General features: G+C 42.0%; 2 protein-coding genes across 3 annotated transcripts in view; one reads left to right on the top strand and one right to left on the bottom strand.

The window, feature by feature from the left end:
- The window catches only part of gpr158b (G protein-coupled receptor 158b), an 80,937-nt gene extending 70,126 nt beyond the window's left edge, over window positions 1-10,811 (top strand). Inside the window, exons 8-11 of the mRNA XM_060928116.1 lie at window positions 2,444-2,582; window positions 5,717-5,822; window positions 5,913-6,059; window positions 7,772-10,811. Coding sequence (XP_060784099.1) covers window positions 2,444-2,582; window positions 5,717-5,822; window positions 5,913-6,059; window positions 7,772-9,511 — 2,132 coding nt within the window. The 3' untranslated portion in view covers window positions 9,512-10,811. The remainder of the gene's footprint in view (window positions 1-2,443; window positions 2,583-5,716; window positions 5,823-5,912; window positions 6,060-7,771) is intronic.
- Window positions 10,812-17,513: 6,702 nt separating this feature from the next.
- dvl3a (dishevelled segment polarity protein 3a) overlaps window positions 17,514-20,081 on the bottom strand; it is a 31,734-nt gene continuing 29,166 nt past the window's right edge. For both annotated transcript variants that reach the window (XM_060928059.1, XM_060928067.1), the window contains exon 15: window positions 17,514-19,518. In XM_060928059.1, the coding sequence (XP_060784042.1) occupies window positions 19,241-19,518 (278 nt within the window). In that variant the 3' untranslated portion in view covers window positions 17,514-19,240. The remainder of the gene's footprint in view (window positions 19,519-20,081) is intronic.

Raw genomic sequence — 20,081 nt, 5'->3', positions numbered from 1 at the left:
CCACTCGTTACCTGTATTAATGGCACCTGTTTGAACTCGTTATCAGTATAAAAGACACCTGTCCACAACCTCAAACAGTCACACTCCAAACTCCACTATGGCCAAGACCAAAGAGCTGTCAAAGGACACCAGAAACAAAATTGTAGACCTGCACCAGGCTGGCAAGACTGAATCTGCAATAGGTAAGCAGCTTGGTGTGAAGAAATCAACTGTGGGAGCAATTATTAGAAAATGGAAGATGTACAAGACCACTGATAATCTCCCTCGATCTGGGGCTCCACGCAAGATCTCACCCCGTGGGGTCAAAATGATCACAAGAACGGTGAGCAAAAATCCCAGAACCACACGGGGGGACCTAGTGAATGACCTGCAGAGAGCTGGGACCAAAGTAACAAAGGCTACCATCAGTAACACACTACGCCGCCAGGGACTCAAATCCTGCAGTGCCAGACGTGTCCCCCTGCTTAAGCGAGTATATGTCCAGGCTCTTCTGAAGTTTGCTAGAGAGCGTTTGGATGATCCAGAAGAGGACTGGGAGAATGTCATATGGTCAGATGAAACCAAAATAGAACTTTTTGGTAAAAACTCAACTTGTCGTGTTTGGAGGAGAAAGAATGCTGAGTTGCATCCAAAGAACACCATACCTACTGTGAAGCATGGGGGTGGAAACATCATGCTTTGGGGCTGTTTTTCTGCAAAGGGACCAGGACGACTGATCCGTGTAAAGGAAAGAATGAATGGGGCCATGTATCGTGAGATTTTGAGTGAAAACCTCCTTCCATCAGCAAGGGCATTGAAGATGAAACGTGGCTGGGTCTTTCAGCATGAAAGTGATCCCAAACACACCGCCCGGGCAACGAAGGAGTGGCTTCGTAAGAAGCATTTCAAGGTCCTGGAGTGGCCTAGCCAGTCTCCAGATCTCAACCCCATAGAAAATCTTTGGAGGGAGTTGAAAGTCCGTGTTGCCCAGCGACAGCCCCAAAACATCACTGCTCTAGAGGAGATCTGCATGGAGGAATGGGCCAAAATACCAGCAACAGTGTGTGAAAACCTTGTGAAGACTTACAGAAAACGTTTGACCTCTGTCATTGCCAACAAAGGGTATATAACAAAGTATTGAGATGAACTTTTGTTATTGACCAAATACTTATTTTCCACCATAATTTACAAATAAATTGTTTAAAAATCAGACAATGTGATTTTCTGGATTTTTTTTTCTCATTCTGTCTCTCATAGTTGAAGTGTACCTATGATGAAAATTACAGGCCTCGCTCATCTTTTTAAGTGGGAGAACTTGCACAATTGGTGACTGACTAAATACTTTTTTGCCCCACTGTATATATATTTTTTGAAAGGTTTATTCGCGCTACAAGTCCATGAAAGTTGGAATTGTTCGTGAAGGGGTTAGTTAGATTTTGGTAGCGTGACGCGCACAACAAGCAAAAGAAAAAACAAATTTTCTTCCGAATTTCCTTGCTTTATCAAAATTATTTTTCAATTTTATTTTTTAATTTAATTTTATTTTTTATAAAAGACTGTGTGTTTATAATATTTAAGCTTTTTTTTTTTTAATAGAGAATCAAAACTAGGGTTAGGGTTAGGTTGTATCAAAACTTTCAAAACAGCATTCAAAGTGATTTTTCACGGGTGTAAATGTTACGCATGACGTCCATAATTACGTTAAATTTTAAGAACTAAAATTCTGTTAAAAATTCTAGATTTGTGCTATCATTCTGGGGTTTTGCTGAATAATACTTTAGGGAGTTCTCTTACAATGCTGAAAATTCAATGAGTTTTGGTGAAATTCTAGAAAAGTTATTTACATTTTAACGCACCTGATAGCGATTGTGCTCACACAGCGTGCTACTCATACGAGTCAAAACATTACAAAAACTTTTTAGAGTTCCAAACGTTCAGGGTTTTTTTTCCCCAGCACAAAATTTAATGTTACAGGGGGAAAAAAAAAGTTTGTAATATGTCTGAGCAGCATATTCCATAAGAGAGCACTTTTCAGATCAAAAAAGAAAACATGATGAAGGCGACTGGTGTAAAATGAAGACATGAGTGCGACAGTCAAAGTGTCCAGAAGAACTGTGGCTGGTTCTGTAAGACGCTCAGGAAAACCTACAGATCATTTCCGCAGAAAACTGCACTCACTGGAAATTTTGTCTCACACCAAATATTGACTTTATTATATCTTACTGATTACGGTTTATAGCATTTTAACGTTGAAACATTTCATTTCGTTATTTTAAGCCATTTTTGGCCGACAGCCTAAGACTTTTGCACAGCACTGTGTGTATAAAAGGCATGAGTATCGAATCAGAATTTGTTGCTCAGTTCATCATTTCACATCAGACAGCAGACAAACCCTCAAGTCCCTGATGTAGTGAATGATAAGTGATGGCGTCTTGTATTGTGTTTCTCTTCTGGCTCTCTGTAGCCGAGCTCCTCTTCCTGCTGTGGGGGGTCTACCTGTGCTACGCCGTTCGCACCGTGCCCTCCGCCTTTCACGAGCCACGCTACATGGCAGTCGCCATCTATAACGAACTCCTCGTCTCGGCCATATTTCACATCATCAGGTGAGTTAATGCGTGCAGCGTATTAGCAGATCACGCGACAGTTGTGAAAGCAAAGCACCAAAATATCTTACGGATTTTAAAAGAACTTTAGCTCACTATATAACTAACTAAGCACCATCAATGAACATTTCCAAGTTAAACCTAGCAAGTTCTACGCCAATGCTTAGCCAGCTCATATGGTTCCTGGAAACACTCAGCGACAAAAAGTACCGCAATCAAGAAGCTTCAAATGAAATGCTCCATCCTGGAATATCCACTCTTCAGCTGGGAACAGGACTAGAAGACAGATGAATGTAGCCGTGTTCTCTACCAAGTGATGCAAAGGTGTGGTTTTATTTCCTTTCACCAAATGAGCCCAAATTTGATCCTGCGCACTCACAAGGTTATTAATTGCCTTGGATTCTTCAGTAGCTCCCATCGGAAAGGCGTAACGACAGCAACAAGGGCTTTAATATCCATAATCAAATGAGAACAGTGTGTTCTTCATGAGTAGGCGACTGCTCATGAAGTGCCACTTTAATCCTACATCAGCAGAAGTTCGCCACAATGTGATGTGATGTGATGTGCGGAAGATGAAGGGAACTTTCATCAGCTAAATCACGAGTGCTAGCACAGATGAGCGAGTTGAAATATGCCTCCTCCAGACAGCTTGTGCATCAATTTGCCAAGGCTTAAAATAAATGTGTGGTCTCACTGTACATCTGAAATCTTACAGTTTTGATAGAAAAATAGCGTCTGTTCAGCTTGGGCTGTCAAGAGACGAGCTTTCAAACCGATCTCAAAAGGACACACTTTTACATTTACAGTCTCTCTGGTGTAATGCAGCTGGAAATAAGAAGCCTTTCCTTACTAGATGCAGACAAATAAATTCCCAGCCATGTTCTTCAAAGACACATGGAGCAAGAACAATTGCTTCTCGTGGTGTGAATTGTTTTTTGGCAGCCTTCGCAGCATGACTGCAGGCCCTGCTGGTGCACAGTGATAAGCTTAGTGTTTGCCTGCTTTCGACTCAAAAACAGCCTCCGAATGACTAATACACTAATGAGGCAGAATCTCATTATTCAGGGCCATAGCAGACAAGCAGCCTCCTCCATGGCACCTTGGCCACCATTTTCATCCCTGCTGAGTAAAGATCCTTAAAAGAGCCATCGTTTACTGGTACTTAATGTCGTTATTTGTCGTCATCTTTAATTAATTGTTCATAAAAACCATAGTAGATTAGTGGTTTCAGAATGAAGAACAGTAATGCCGACCAAACTTAATGGTAGGAAGCGTAAGCTCTATGGACAAAACTAATAGTCTCATCCAAGCAGAATTCAACATTTATTTTTCTGTTATGTTTCTGGTATACTGTCTATTACCCCTTTTCCACCAAATCAGTTCCAGGGCTGGTTCGGGGCCAGTGCTGGTGCTGGTTCACAACTCGTTCAACTTGCGAGCCAGCTGAGAACCAGTTTGCTTTTCCATAGCTCGGGGTGCTAAGGGGAGCCACGTCAGTTACGTCACTGCATTTGCATAAACCTTGGCATGAACATCGAAGCAACAACAACACGGAGAAGAAGAAGCAGCAACAACAACAACAATAATAATGGATGACTTCGCGTTTGTACAGCTGCTGCTTCTCGTCGCTTAAAAATGGCGACCTTTCGCGGTCTTGCTATTGTTGTTGGTCTTAACAACATCGCCCCCCCGCTGATGTAAGCAGTTCTTTCCTCTGGCCCAGCAAAGAGTTGATGCTAGCCTGGAACCGGTTTTTCTGGCCCCAGAGCCAGTTCTTTGTCAGTGGAAACAGAAAACCCAGTTCCAAACTAAGCACTGGCCCCGAACCAGCCCTGGAACTGCGTTGGTGGAAAAGGGGCATATGTCGTGTCTATTGTTCACCAAACACCAATCCCTTTGAAAACTTGTGTAATTATTTAGAACAGCAGGTGAGACACCAAAACAGACTCGGCAATATCTAGATGAAGAATTCCACCCAGTCAGCGAAGAGGGGCTAAACTGACAAAAAGCTGCTGACGGAATATTTACCAGGGAGCAGCTGGGGGTTCGGTACCTTGCTCAAGGGCACTTCAGCCCAAGGCCGCCGTATGTTAACCTAACCGCATGTCTTTGAACTGTGGGGGAAACTGGAGCACCTGGAGGAAACCCACACAGACATGGGGACAGCGCTGTAGTCAAGTCACTAAACCTCGAGTCCAAGTCATTAAAAAAACAAAGTCGAGTCCGAGAACAAGACTCGAACTGCACCATGTGACGGTGGCTGTTTCAGCGCCATTAACATTAGTTTGTTCCTGAACATGGCGTATGAACAGGTGAATGTGCTTCTCTTTATCAGGGAGTGTGAAGTATTCTGTCAAGGATGGTTGGGAGACGGATGTAAGTGCAGAAGGTGTGTTTATTAATACAAGTGAAGACAAACAATCCAGAACGGCAGGCAAAATCATAGGCCGAGCGAGGCACAAACAAGCTATCATAGACTCAGCAGAATTAAAGACGAGAAACAGGAAATCAGGGATCAGGAAACGAGGCTCGGTAACGTGTCAGCAACGCAACTCAATACTTCGCAAAGTGTGTTTTCACAGTTTTTATATAGGCGCGCTGATTGCGCCTTAACCCTGTGCAGGTGCAAGTTGGTTACGGCGCGCGAGAGTCCGCTTGGCACGCACACTGTCCAGAGAGTCAATCTGATGTACGCACCAAGGCACACAGGTGTGACACTTATACACGAAATTAGTACAAAAATTTACGTAGATATAAAGATGCCAAATTATTATGGCATGTTACAAAAAATAAAGAAAAAATCCGAGTCCTCGTCTCCAATTTACAAGTCCGAGTCATCAGTGCTCAAGTCCAAGTCCTTAAAATTAAGGCACGGGTCAGACTCCTGGACTCAAGTACCAGAAGCCTGCATGGGGAGAATATGCAAACTCCACACAGAAAGGTCCCGGTCAGCCACTGGGCTCGAACCCAGAACCTTTTTGCTGTGAAGCGATAGTGCTAACCACTACACCAACATGCCACCAGACTGGCTAGAACGGTGCTGTTACTAAGGCAATGGAAGGCATAAAGTATTGGTGGAAAAAAAAAATTTACACATGCACCTAACTTCTCGAATCATTTGGTCTTCTCTACAGGTTCACCCTAGTTCCTGGACTCCATCCAGACTGGATGTTGATGTTATGCTTTGTTCATACACATTTAACAGTGACGGTGACTCTGGGATTGCTGCTCATCCCAAAGGTGTTTCCTCTGTACACATTACCCCACCCCCCAGTATTTGCAGTTTCCCTCTTGAAATGTTTAAACTAAACCTTGCTTCTTCTGCTGCAGTTTGTGTTCACTGGTACTCACAGGCAGGACGACGTTACCACTGAGGCTTACGAGGACGAGCTGGACATGGGCCGATCCGGCTCCTATTTGAACAGCAGCATAACTTCTGCCTGGAGTGAGCACAGTTTGGACCCTGAAGACATAAGAGTGAGCTTCCCTTGAACGTTATCGTTGATTTAATTTATTGCAAAGCTGTATTTAAAAGAGACCACATCATCATGATGTTTGTTTGGTCCTTAGGTAGTTCTGAGTAACGGTTTAACCAGAATAGGAAAACGTTGGTGTAAATTGGAATAAAATTAGTGTAAAATGATTTAGGCCAATGAATTATTTGATCAAACGAGGAGGATAATCTGTTTAGCAGTAGGCTGTTAAACAGTAATTGACATCTAAAATGTTTAAACGTCATTAATTTAACAATCAGCATCTTTGCATACATCCTGAGGGCGTGCCTCCACAGTGCAACCTGATCAATAGTCAGACTCTGGATTTCTTATTCAACAAAGTAAACGTTTCAGATTATTAAAGGATTCCACAGTTGGCGAGTTGGGTAGGGTGGGACACAACTAATATACTCAGCAAAAATAAAAACTTGACACTCATTATTTTTCAAATAGTGTTTAGAAACTTTTCTTGAAAGAGTTCTTGTTGTGATTATGGTTAAATGCATTGTCAAGGGCATTACGTCACACATTCATTCTACTGGTCGGGCCTACGTAGCACGTGCGAGAGCACTGCACGCTAAAATCACGTTTCCACGTGACACAAGTGACGTGACCTATTGATACACGTGCAATTGATCTCACGGTAGCAGAGTAGAGTGTCATCTCAGAAAAACAAGGTTTTATGGTTAATTATTCGTTAATTTGCAATGCCACGACTGTCAAACATTCAGCGTGAACGTGCCATTGGCATGCTGAATACGGGAACATCCGTCACTGACGTTGCGAGGGTTATGGGATACAGTCGACAGACCGTCCATAATCTCCAGACACGTCTCCATCAAACTGGCACCACAGCCGACCGTAAGGAACCCTCCACAGAACTTGCAGGAGCTTGGTGCCATGTTGGTACAAATATGGCGGCGCATTCCCCAAGCTGTGTTCAGACGCATCATCCAATCCATGAGGAGACGTTGTATCGCAGTTGTGAACGCCCATGGAGGACACACCCGATATTGACATGATTTCATTAAGTTGTGACTCACAGTTTTTGATCATGGACATTGTCGTCGCATTTCCGGTGGAACCGATTCCATGACAAACATGATCTGTATGCTATAGCATCTTTAATGACAAGATAATTGAATACAATCGTTATTTCAAACCTATTTTCCAAAATGTTCAAATTATTGACTTTGAAACGAGTGTAGTTTTTATTTTTGTTGAGTATATTTTAAACCCAGATTCGTCTACCTGAAGCACTGACCTGAAGTTACTCTGTAACCAAGGCAGTTGGAAACTCAGACAACATTAGCTGGTTGTTACACTCTGACACGACTCCATGCCAGGCTTATGAAATCATATGCAATGTACTGTGGTCTTACTGTGCCCCCATAAAGCTACAGACACACATTTTCCAACAAACTTTTAAGTCATCCAATTTGATAGCCATCACGATACTTGGAGTCTATTGGTGCTAAATCCTCACAAGCCTACTCAACAAACGTGCATAACATTTGGTGTGGATTAACCTGTCATTAACAGGGTGTTGTTTTTAGGGTACAACTGAACTGTTCGTTCAGAATTGGAATGAGTTTGTTTTGTATTTGTCTCGGCACTCAAACGTAACTAATATTAAAACAGATACGCTATTGTTCTATATTGGGTTATTAATTGCCTGGTTTGTTTTTTGCCTAGGAGGAGCTAAAGAAGCTCTATGGCCAACTAGAGATCTATAAGCGAAAGAAGATGATGACGAATAACCCTCATCTCCAGAAAAAGCGCAACTCCAAAAAAGGCATCGGACGTTCGTTTATGCGGCGTATCACAGAAATACCCGAGACAGTGAGCCGTCAGTACAGTCGGGAAGACAGGGATGGAAGTGAACATGGTAGCAATCGCAGTACCCTACGTAGAAGCCCATTTGAATCTTCCCATGGTGGAAAATCCAGAGAAGACTCTCTAAAGAGTAAGGTATTCTCCTTGAAAAGGTCCCATAGCTATGACCATTCACATGACCAGGTGGGGAACGTGAATGGTGTACCAGTCGATAAAATGGACAACTCTACAACCGAGTTGTCTCTGCTGGACACCTTAATGGGGAGAAGGTCTGCAAAGAAAAATCCAGAGACACCAAAGGTCAAACCTGCAGAATCTGCAGAGTCGGTGCCACTTGTGTGCAAGTCCATCAGCGCACACAATCTGGCAGCAGACAAAAAGTCGATGCATCTCCGGTCCTCAATGATACAGAAGTCTCTCAGCGTCATAGCCAGTGCTAGAGAGAGAACTCTGGGGCTTGCCGGAAAGACCCATAGCGTTGAGGACGCAAGTAAGAAAGGCCTCAAGGCCAAAGATACCAGGGTGCTTTCAGAAGTTGATGAATCTACTGAAAGCTTCCCAAAGATGATCATCAGCCAATCCGTTGAGTACACCAAGACCCCAAGCAAAATGGGCATCATGAAGCAACAAGTGAGTGGAAGTCAACCTTCAATTTGCTCTGAACCAGGGAGAAGCAAGGACCTTTATGACCTTTCGGAGGTTTGCCCCTGGGAAATGGAAGATTTGCCCACTTTGTCAGAAGGGAGAGCTCAAAAGCATGTTTCTATTGCCCCAAGTGAGATTAGTACAATTCATGAGAGCATCTCTAAAAGTGGAAGGTTTCAACACAAACAAAGGATGGTGGTTCCATCTCCATCAAACCGCCGGCGCTCCAAAGATAAGGGTGGTACCAGAGAAGACGACAAGAATGATGGGAGGAAACCCAAAACACCACTTAATTTGAGTGCCGATAAAGCAGAGGTCTGCCCTTGGGAATTTGAGGCTCCGTCTTCCAAAGGAGTCGAGACCCTTGACAGGAATACCCGCAAGAAAAGTGTCACTCCGACAGATGGAAACCCCAAGATCATCCTTTCAGACATCTCCAAATCCACTGGAAGCCTTTTGCAGCCTCCAGCCCTTATGATGGATATTTGTCCATGGGACTATGACCAACCACCATCTCCGAACCAGGACAAGACCTCAAGCCCCACACATCATTCAAAGAGAAGGGACTCTAACTCAAAAAGGAAAGGTTCTTGCTCATCAAAAGGGAAAGGGAAGGATAAAGAGGACGACAGCCAAAGATCCAAAATCAGGGAGAGGAGAAGCTCTTCCAGCAAACCTTCTGAAAAACGCCGTGTCAGCCAGACATCAGAGAGCGGCCAGGTTACCATGACAGCATCTGGTAGAAGGAGAAGCTCAACAAAAGAGGCTGGAATCACTGATAGCAAACGTGCTGAAGTATGCCCTTGGGAAACCGAGTGTGTGCCAAGTGTCACCACAAAAGATGGAGACATCCGCACAACAGCTCAAACAACCGCACCAGCTGCCAGAAAACTCAACATGGCTGAGGTTTGCCCTTGGGATTTCAATGACAAGACATTAGGGAACCATGCATGACACCTGTACACACTTATGAGTGGATGTTAAGCTCTCCAGATGGGATTCCTGAGATGAAGAACGGTGACATAAGAATTGCCTTAAGGTCATTTGTCTCAATACAGTTTTCAAAAGCCCATCTCACACTAACAAAATCCTGAAGATTAACTCCCATAACTTACTGCCATTTTGTTTACACGAACCAGCTTGACCAGTCAACATGACCCGAGAAAGTGGTGGAACGTCCTCCTTACCCCGTTGGTTTTGAATCCCCTTTTTAAAAAAAAGTGCTTTCACATATGCAGTGTTCAGTCGTTTTGAATGGAACCCTGGTGTGTTCTCATCTTCAGGCAGTCACAAAATGTTTTAAGCAAGTTCATTGTTCTCAGTGCTTGGGAATTTTTTTGTGATTTCTAAAAGCTTGTTTACATTTTCCCCCTATTTCTGGGCAGTGAATGAAAGAGTTTTATGACGATTTTTTTTGTACTCCACGCATCTCCGCCAACGTTTGTTGGATATGAAACAAACGAAACAAAAAGTTCCTCGACAAGCAGTTGACTGTACGTGTGAAAGCATCCAGAGAACTGCTCAAAATTTCAAACGTGATGAAACAAAAGCACAAATTCCATGTTGTAGTGATGTTTAAACACTAAACAACCCCGAACTCAGATATGGAACTGCGTACCAATGAAAAGGAATCATGAAAGGCAAATATTTTACCAATTCAGTGCACAACACAAGTTCTGATCTAGTTAATGTAGTAAATACTATATATATAGTCATTTTTAACCAAAGAATATTTAACATCTTGAGCGTCTGCTAAACATGCATCTTTACACAGTTCATTCTAAATTATTAGCTCACTCAGAACACAGATATTTCTTCAGCAGGAGAGCACAACGTGTTTTTGGGGGGAATTGCATGGATGAGTGGCTTGGTTGCGTTATTGTTGATCTCTTTTTTTTTTCCTCCCCCCCCTTTACTCCCACTTGAATACTGTAGTGTTGTGATTTTGCATCAGTATTCTCTGCTGTAATACGAGTAACACGTCGTCACTCGACTGGATATTTATCTCTGTATCCTATGAAACAGTGTTCCAGTGGTTTCTGCATGACCGTGAATAAACAAAACACAGTCCCTGTATTTTTATTTATTTATTTTTGGGTTCTTATGAAATGCCCTTGACGAAAAGACGCTTCCCAGAGCAAGCGGTTGCATCCAGACTGCAGCATTTCTATTGTACGTTTATATCGTGCTCGTCCGTGATGGCATGTACAGAAAATACCTCCAGCCTGCAATAAACATTATGTTCAGATTTTAATCGTGTGCCTCGTGAGTCTGTTACCATCATTACGGAGATGATTTCCTCGCTGCTACTCCTCTTCTCTTTTTCATCTAGGAATTATACATTTATTGGCTCATTGCCATTCTTCATTACTTTAACAATTAAATACATTTCAGCATCTGCTTCCAGTCAGTCTAGATTTAGATTTATTTTTTTAAAAAACATTAAAAATAAATATACCACGATATCATGAACATTTCAGAAAAGCGTACGGTCACATACCGTATCACGATAATTATATCTTTGTATTGCCCAGCCCTGTGTCCAGTTGCTGTATTGTACAACACCGCCCCCGTGTGGCCACACAGAGGTACATGGTGGAAACACTGAGCAAACCTGAGTAACATTCAATTCAATTACTAATTCAGGAACAATAAACTAATATATACAGTATTTTATCATGTAATAAGAATTAAATATATTAGTGATAGAAAAAAAAACTTAAACAATTGACAGTATTAGCAAAGGAAATCTACAGATAGATATATCGCTAGATAGATATTGTCAAGCATTACCTGGTTCATATATACAAATAAATTTCCATTTATTAAAAATATCATTGCACATTTTCAATTATTTATTTATTGGTTTGTATATAAGGCAAGATTGTGACCCAAAATAAAGTCTAATACAATGTTCTACTTACCTCAGATGAAGTCAATTAGCCACTTTTTGGACTTAGCTACCAGGCTAAAGTAGCTAATAATTAAACACAAGTTTGCACCCTCTATTTTAACATAAACATTTGAAATTCTGTGTTTTTTGTTTTCTTAAAGACGTTCTCGTCGATTTTTCTTCACAACTCGTTCGTGTGTGACAAATGAGTGTGCAACTGTGGCATTGTCTCACTAGTTAGCATGATAATTAGCTCATGGAATTTGATGCTAAATCAGCCATTTTGTCCGGCTACATTTCTACAAACGGAGAAAATCCAGGATTGTAGCTGCCGTTTGAGATACAAGTCTATAGTCTTCTGTTAAAATGGCAGTTTTTGGAATTAAAACAAAAAAGAAAAAATTCTGGAAAGATTCAAGTGACAATAACCAGGTTGTACACCCTTTTATAACTGTTCTGAATAAATCAAATCCCATTCAATCTCATGTTCATAAAAGTAATCATCATACAGCTGTCATCAATCCAAAGACCAGATGTTTCTGTAGGACATTCCTGACATCTTCCTGGTTTCATCCGACTGCTGAAGCCTTGGTCTGCCAAGAGCTTTCAAGGCATGGATGATGGAGTTTATTTAGTAAAATAATGTATAAAATACAAATATAGTGTACATTATTTTGCTATCCATGTATTTTAAAGTGCAAACACTTATTTCCATTGTGGTCTAAGTACATCAAGTGCCAAAAAAGGGGGCTATAAACTAAAGAGGGGAGGACAAAGCGTCCAGGAGGTATACAAAATAAAATATGGCATGAACTAGAAGGTTAACTAGGACATAATAAAAGGCTTTTGTGAATGCTGATACCTCAGACTGTAGAAGCACAATACGCTTTTCTGAAATGTTCATGATATCGTGGTATATTTATTTTTAATGTTTTAAAAACAGCTTTTGAACCAGATCTTTGAGAGGTGACTCAAATATATAGGAATTGTTTTTCTTTCTTGAGGGTGAAAAATATTGAGTAGATTCATCTCCAGGCGGCACGGTGGTGTAGTGGTTAGCGCTGTCGCCTGGACAGTCCAAAGACATGCAGGTTAGGTTAACTGGTGACTCTAAGTTGACCGTGGGTGTGAGTGTGAATGGTTGTCTGTGTCTATGTGTCAGCCCTGTGATGACCTGGCGACTTGTCCAGGGTGAACCCCGCCTTTCGCCCGTAGTCAGCTGGGATAGGCTCCAGCTTGCCTGCGACCCTGTAGAACAGGATAAAGCGGCTAGAGATAATGAGATGAGATGCATCTCCATTAATCATGTATATGCTTCCATGGAGACCTTGTTTCATCATCTGAGCTGTACGTTTGTGTGAATGAAAAGAATGGGCGTACTGCAGCAGAATACCTGGTCAGACCAACACCTCTCAACTAGCACCAAGTTAAAGCTCTACAACAACCTGACCCAACCAATTCTACTGTATGGAGCTGAGTTCTGGACCCTGACAGAGACATAGAAACACCACCTCGATGCCTTCGACAGCAAGTGTATATGTAGGATTCTTGGTCTCCACTGGCAAGACTTTGTCTCAAACATCACCCTGCATCAGCATGCCAACCAACCACCTGCCACTAGCAATTCTGGCAGCCTGTCTCTGCATATTTGGTGCCAGACTATCACCACCACTGGAACCAGCCCCGAATGGAAGAGACCTGGGGCAGACCAGCTGTCTGCTGACCTGTGGGACCCAAGTCTCGACCTAACATCAGCCTGGGAGGCGGCCCAGAAACAAACAGGACAGACTGGAGAACCTTGTGCTGAGGCGCCACGCTCCTGCAGGAGCAAGCGGACCAGTGAGTGATCAAATAAACAATGAGTGACATTGGATTTAAAACTATGTAAAACATTTATGGACTGCAACTGACTTGGAAGTTCATTCCAGGCAGAGATCACGCTATACCTAAACAGGACAAATGTGGATGTGATTTGGTTTTAACTGTTTGGATGGTATCGCACTCGTCGAAACCTATTGGACCAGAAGAAAAATGACCACGGTGACTGCTGAGAGACCGACAACGTTATTAAAGGAGCTGCAGGAATAATGGACAAGCACTGATCACACCCTGCATGTGGCAACAATCTCTCATTCTTCACACGTCTGGGTTATGGGGTAGAGCGGCTCAACAGAAGCCCGGTCTCATGTAAAAAAAAAAAAACACCTCCAATCCCAACTCAGGGGGCGGCACGGTGGTGTAGTGGTTAGCGCTGTTGCCTCACAGCAAGAAGGTCCGGGTTCGAGCCCCGTGGCCGGCGAGGGCCTTTCTGTGCGGAGTTTGCATGTTCTCCCCGTGTCCGCGTGGGTTTCCTCCGGGTGCTCCGGTTTCCCCCACAGTCCAAAGACATGCAGGTTAGGTTAACTGGTGACTCTAAATTGAGCGTAGGTGTGAATGTGAGTGTGAATGGTTGTCTGTGTCTATGTGTCAGCCCTGTGATGACCTGGCGACTTGTCCAGGGTGTACCCCGCCTTTCGCCCATAGTCAGCTGGGATAAGCTCCAGCTTGCCTGCGACCCTGTAGAACAGAATAAAGCGGCTAGAGATAATGAGATGAGATGAGATGAATCCCAACTCAACCATCCAGATTGTGTCATGGTCTGAGGAGAACAATTCCAAAAAACATGTTTGGCAGAAAAGAAAGCAAGTCACCAAAAGAACACCACACCCTCAGTGAAGCATAGTGGTGATAGCATCATGTTTTAGGATTGCTTTTCTTCAGCCAGAACTAGGGCTCTTTTTTTTTTTAAATCAAGGTGGAGGGAATCAGAATACCAGTTAAATTCTGCTAGTAAGCTGAAGATGAAACGGAGTTTCACCTTTCAACACGCCAGTGACCCAAAGCATATCCAAATCACCAAAGGAATGGCTTAACCAAAAGAGCATCAAGTTTGTTTAATTTAAAATTAATCAAATTTTGGGTCAATTCTTTTGCCGTGTCGGTTATTAACGAGTCAGCTCATTGAACCAGATCTTTGAGAGGTGACTCAAATGTATAGGAGTTGTTTTTCTTTCTTAAGGGTGAATAATAAAAATCGAGTAGATTCATCTTCATTAATCATGTATATGCTTCCATGGAGGGCGGCACGGTGGTGTAGTGGTTAGCGCTGTCGCCTCACAGCAAGAAGGTCATCAAAATATCCAGTTTAGAAAGTGTGTGTGAGACTCATTGGTGAGTCGAGTCAAATACTTTGGCTCACAGAAAAGAGCTGGTAACTAACCAAACCACAGCTATGAAAGTAAAGTAACAACCCTGATCATATATCTGTGAAGATACTCAGTCATCCAGGTACATAGTAATCTGTGGTTGGTAGAAGAGAGCAACTGGACTTGCTTGAAAATTCTTGATGTTTCGCCCCTCATCTGAAAGGCTTCCTCAGTTCTGTCTGACTAATAGGGAGTATCAGGTATTTATCCTGTCATGGATCATCATAGAATGCGAATCAGAATGCTGATGGCTGCATTGTAGGTGGCTGATAAAAGATGTCTTAGACACCCACCTCTGTTCAGTGATGGTCGTTCCAGGTTGACAAAAATGAACGATCTTCTCTGGCTAAGATGTCTGCCAGTTTTCTGGAAGTCCTCTCATACTCCCGCACCAGTCCAAGGGATCTCATCCCAAAGTGCGTAGAAACATATCTGTGAAGATACTCAGTCATCCAGGTACATAGTAATCTGTGGTTGGTAGAAGAGAGCAACTGGACTTGCTTGAAGACTGTTTTGAGGATCGTTCATTTTTGTCAACCTGGAACGACCATCACTGAACAGAGGTGGGTGTCTAAGACATCTTTTATCAGCCACCTACAATGCAGCCATCAGCATTCTGATTCGGATTCTATGATGATCCATGAGAGGATAAATACTGGATACTCCCTATTAGTCAGACAGAACTGAGGAAGCCTTTCAGACGAGAGGCGAAACGTCTTCAAGAATCTTCAAGCAAGTCCAGTTGCTCTCTTCTACCAACCACAGATTACTATGTACCTGGATGACTGAGTATCTTCACAGATATATGATCAGGGTTGTTACTTTACTTTCATAGCTGTGGTTTGGTTAGTTACCAGCTCTTTTCTGTGAGCCAATAGCCCAGAGCATTAGCTCAAAATTGAGTCCAACCCGGAACAAATTAGTAACAAGCTGAATTTTTCAGAATATGTTCAGAATACCCTTAGGAATAACATACTAAAAGTCCCCGGGCATCCACCTTGTGCTCTCTGAGAAATTCAAGATGGCGTCCAAAATGGCCACCGATTGGAGATTTTTCAATATCTCAGGGATAAAACATAATATAAATGCAATTAAAATGTTAAATTATATGTTCTCTCATACAAGCAATGCAAATTCACCATTGTCACACTGTTAAAATTAAAATTAACCAAGATTACAAGGTCATTAATGTGGAAATTACATGGAATTTGATGGTTGACATGATTGACAGATTAGCTTAGTAGGCTACCTACATACATGAACATAATGTAAGACAACAATTAGACATCAATTTCCTTAATATTTAGTGCATCTTTAAGCTTTGATAAAATATTAAAGGGAAATTAAATTTGAGAACTCTATCTTCTAAAACTACAATGGCAAGCTGTTTCAGTACACTTCTTCAACATTCCGGCGACTTTCATGACAAAAAGGTCTGCCTCAATAAAAGCTCTTGCTTATAAACAATGAGTAGACTTAAACACTTCTCAGTGCCTCAGTTGTAATGCTTGGACCTTTGTTGTACCATCAATGAAGTAGGGAATTTATTCAAGCTTGTTTAAGGGTGGAAAAAAATTCATCTTTGAGTTTCTAGCGCCAGTCTTTACTACTAGCAACGCCAGTGTGTTCGGACAAAAAATGACTAAACTCAGCATGACCTTTTAAAAATGACTGAACTCAGCATGACCTTTTAACATGCCATTTTTCATTTTACACCACCAATTTACTTTAATTAATATTAATGAAAAGAAGTGCTCCAACCCCTAGTAATTGTGTTTGCTGTTTTGTGAACAGAATAGGATGATACGGAGTGAACGAGTAACCAATGGATCCACACTATACACAAATATACTGTTATAATAATGTGTACATTGTTATTATATAATGTTAATACACAATGTAATTAACACACACATGTTGGAATTTACTCTCCTACCCTACAAAACATATATTCTGACCTTTTAATTGCATTAATATTTTGTTTTGGGGGGGCACGGTGGTGTAGTGGTTAGCGCTGTCGCCTCACAGCAAGAAGGTCCTGGGTTCGAGCCCCAGGGCCAGCAAGAGCCTTTCTGTGTGGAGTTTGCATGTTCTCCCCATGGGTTTCCTCCGGGTGCTCCGGTTTCCCCCACAGTCCAAAGACATGCAGGTTAGGTTAACTGGTGACTCTAAATTGACCGTAGGTGTGAATGTGAGTGTGAATGGTTGTCTGTGTCTATGTGTCAGCCCTGTGATGACCTGGCGACTTGTCCAGGGTGTACCCCGCCTTTCGCCCGTAGTCAGCTGGGATAGGATCCAGCTTGCCTGCGACCCTGTAGAAGGATAAAGCGGCTAGAGATAATGAGATGAGATTTTGTTTTGGGCCTGAGATATGGGCAGATCTTCATTTGGTGGCCATTTTGGACGCCATCTTGAATTTCTCAGAGAGCACAAGGGAGATTTCCGGGGACTTTTAGTATGTTATTCCTAAAGGTATTCTGAAATTTTCAGCTTGTTACTAATTTGTTCCGGGTATAACCCTATTACTCCTGGGCTACAAAGTATTTGACTCGACTCACCAATGAGTCTCTCACACACTTTCTAAACTGGATATTTTGATGACTGCATGTTGCTCTTTTGCCATAACTGTGGCTGAAATTGTTTAATGAAATCTTAGTCTACATTCTTTTCATTCACGCAAACGTACAGCTCAGATGATGAAACCTTCAAGAAACGTCTTCAAGAATCTTCAAGCAAGTCCAGTTGCTCTCTTCTACCAACCCTGATCATAGTGCATGGATCCAACAACTAGTACGAAGCAAATCAAAAGGCGCACACATTTTTGTTAAAACACATTTATTAATTCTTGCCGATTTATTTTCCCCACCCAATGCTAGTTGTAGTAGCTAATTCCAAAGATGTGGGTCAGAATGACATGGCTCCTTATTCACGCAGCATCCCCTCCTCCAAACATCAACACAGAGTGAAGAAAAGAAGCACAATACTTTCCCTACCAGGCGATGAGAACACACCCGAGACACTCGTGCACCCTCAGTGGGACGTAACAAAGGCTCGCCATCATTCTACAGACCTTTACGAAGTCCTCGAGGACTGAACCTCTCTTTACTGCACACACAGACACACCGGTGTAATAAAACTATATTTATAAATAAAAAGCAACAACTCTGCTCTGAAATCCCACCCCAAAGAAGAAGAAGAAAAAAGATCTCCTGCCATATTGATGCTGACAAACCGTGAAAAATATATTCCTGGTTTTGCAAAAATCCTTCCAAAAAAAATAAAACACACTACAACCAGGTTAAATCATGAGTAGGCATGTGCTGATATTCATCACAATATATGCATTCATTATACGAGTAATGAAACAACAGGGTTCCACCTCTTACGGTGCTTGGACCACTTTAACGGCCCGCTCTAAAACTGCACTTGCTGAAGGAAAAACAAAAGGAGGAAAATTAAATACTTTCCAGTCAGACAGTCTTTAGAAAAAAAAAAAATAATAATGCATACATTGAAAGAAAAGACAGACAGATAGATAGACAATCTGTCGACTTATGATTACGTCCACCAATTTTCTCGAACCTGAATGAAAACGTGAAATGTGCAGTTTACCCTCTAATTTACGAGGCTTAAAGTTTGACGGGTCTCACTACCAGGTTAGCACCGTGCAGGTTGGGGGCGTGGCCTAAAGTCAGAAATCCATCCATCCATCCATCCATCCATCCGAGGAGCCAATCCCAGCTAATTTCAGCTAAGAGGCGGGGTTTACCCCAGGCAGGTCGCCAATCTATCACAGGGCTACACAGAGACGGTGCAGGATGCAGAACTGGAGTAAATTTTGCTCATGATGCAATTCAGTCTCTCACTAACGACATTTAAAAAAAAAAAAAAAAAAAGTCCAAATTGAAGAACTTCAGCGATTTGATTGTGATCACCTAATGAGAGGACGTTTATTTAACCCTCGCAGCCACTTCATTAAACACTTCGTCTGTCAGATGATTTATTTAATTTAAAAAAAAAAAAAGTAAAAAAATCTCACCTCTAAATCTAATTTTTAAAAAAATGAATACACTTAGTCTGTTTTATTCCTTTACTGAGAGAGAAAATTAATTCAAAAACAAACGCACGACCTATAAGGCACATTTATGATGGTCATGATATTGTATCCATTTTTTTTTTTTTTTTTTAAACAAAAACCTACTGTTTTCTTGCTCAAGTGGACCGAAAAGACACCTGGAGACCCTGAATATTTACGCACTCGGATAAAACACAGTGATATTTAGAAATTTCAGTATCATGATAAATTGTGATAAAGAGTGATTATCGGCACGTGCCTACTACCTACCTGTTAAAAAAAAAAGGTTTGTATTCTACTGTTATTTACGTTCATTTTTAGCCTAATTTTGATTTAAATAATGATCCTACGTTTTGACATTTCAGGGCTATGTGTAACACTTCATACGCTACTGTTATTTTAAATGCAATTCTTATTAAAGAAAAAAAAAAAAACCAAGGTCTTAAATGTAGTTCAAAATCCAGGTGTGGTCACATGATGTCGACAAACAGCTCTCCGTTGGCAGTGAGGCAGGAGCGGCGCGAGCCCGAGAGTTCAGAGGGCACGTGGGCGAGGTGACGTGGCCCGGACACGCCGCTGTAGGAGTGAGAGTGAGAGCGTGAGCTGCGGATGCTGCTCTCACTCGGCGCTCGCTCCCTGCGCAGGTCGAACTCTGGCACGTCGGTTACATCGTTCATCCCCACTGCCGCAGTCGTCGTCATCTTTCCCTCCGTCCTGCTCCAGCTGCAGTTCGAACTGCTGCTTCCTCCTGAATCAGAACAGAACACACAAACACGCACAGGTTCAGGATTTAGGACACGCATGGACTGAAGAGTCCCAAAACTTTGGAATGGGAGACTGAAAAAAATAAAATAAAAACGTCCCAGCACGTGGAACCTTGAGTATGTTTACATTCTACTCCAACATGCACACCGTGTTTGAACCAGTGGCGGCTGGTAGCCTTTCAAACAGGGGAGGCTGGTCGGTTACGATATTTCCAGATTTTAAAAGAAAAAACACATCAATTTTGCCCATACTCTTGCCTCTGATCTGGCTGATTGTTGGCAGCGTCACAAACTGAAATAACAGGTTCTTTTGGCCCATTAGCCTACTGTCCAATATACTGTACATGATGGTGGTGTTGGGGAGGGGTGTATATTTTAACATTTTATATTTTAAAATTGTGGCATGTTTAAAAATTGACCTCGGCTGTGTTTTTGTTTAAAAATGTTTTCCAAATTGTAGCTGTGTTTAATTCATATCCAGAAAAACATATATTCCAATATAATATACTCAGCATAAACATTTTAAATAGATTCTATATTTTTGGTC

This window comes from Neoarius graeffei, chromosome 1 (genome assembly GCF_027579695.1).
Source record: "Neoarius graeffei isolate fNeoGra1 chromosome 1, fNeoGra1.pri, whole genome shotgun sequence".
Taxonomy (NCBI): Eukaryota; Metazoa; Chordata; class Actinopteri; order Siluriformes; family Ariidae; genus Neoarius; species Neoarius graeffei.
Note: the sequence above shows the minus strand (reverse complement) of the source record. Positions and strands in the feature narration are given on the sequence as shown.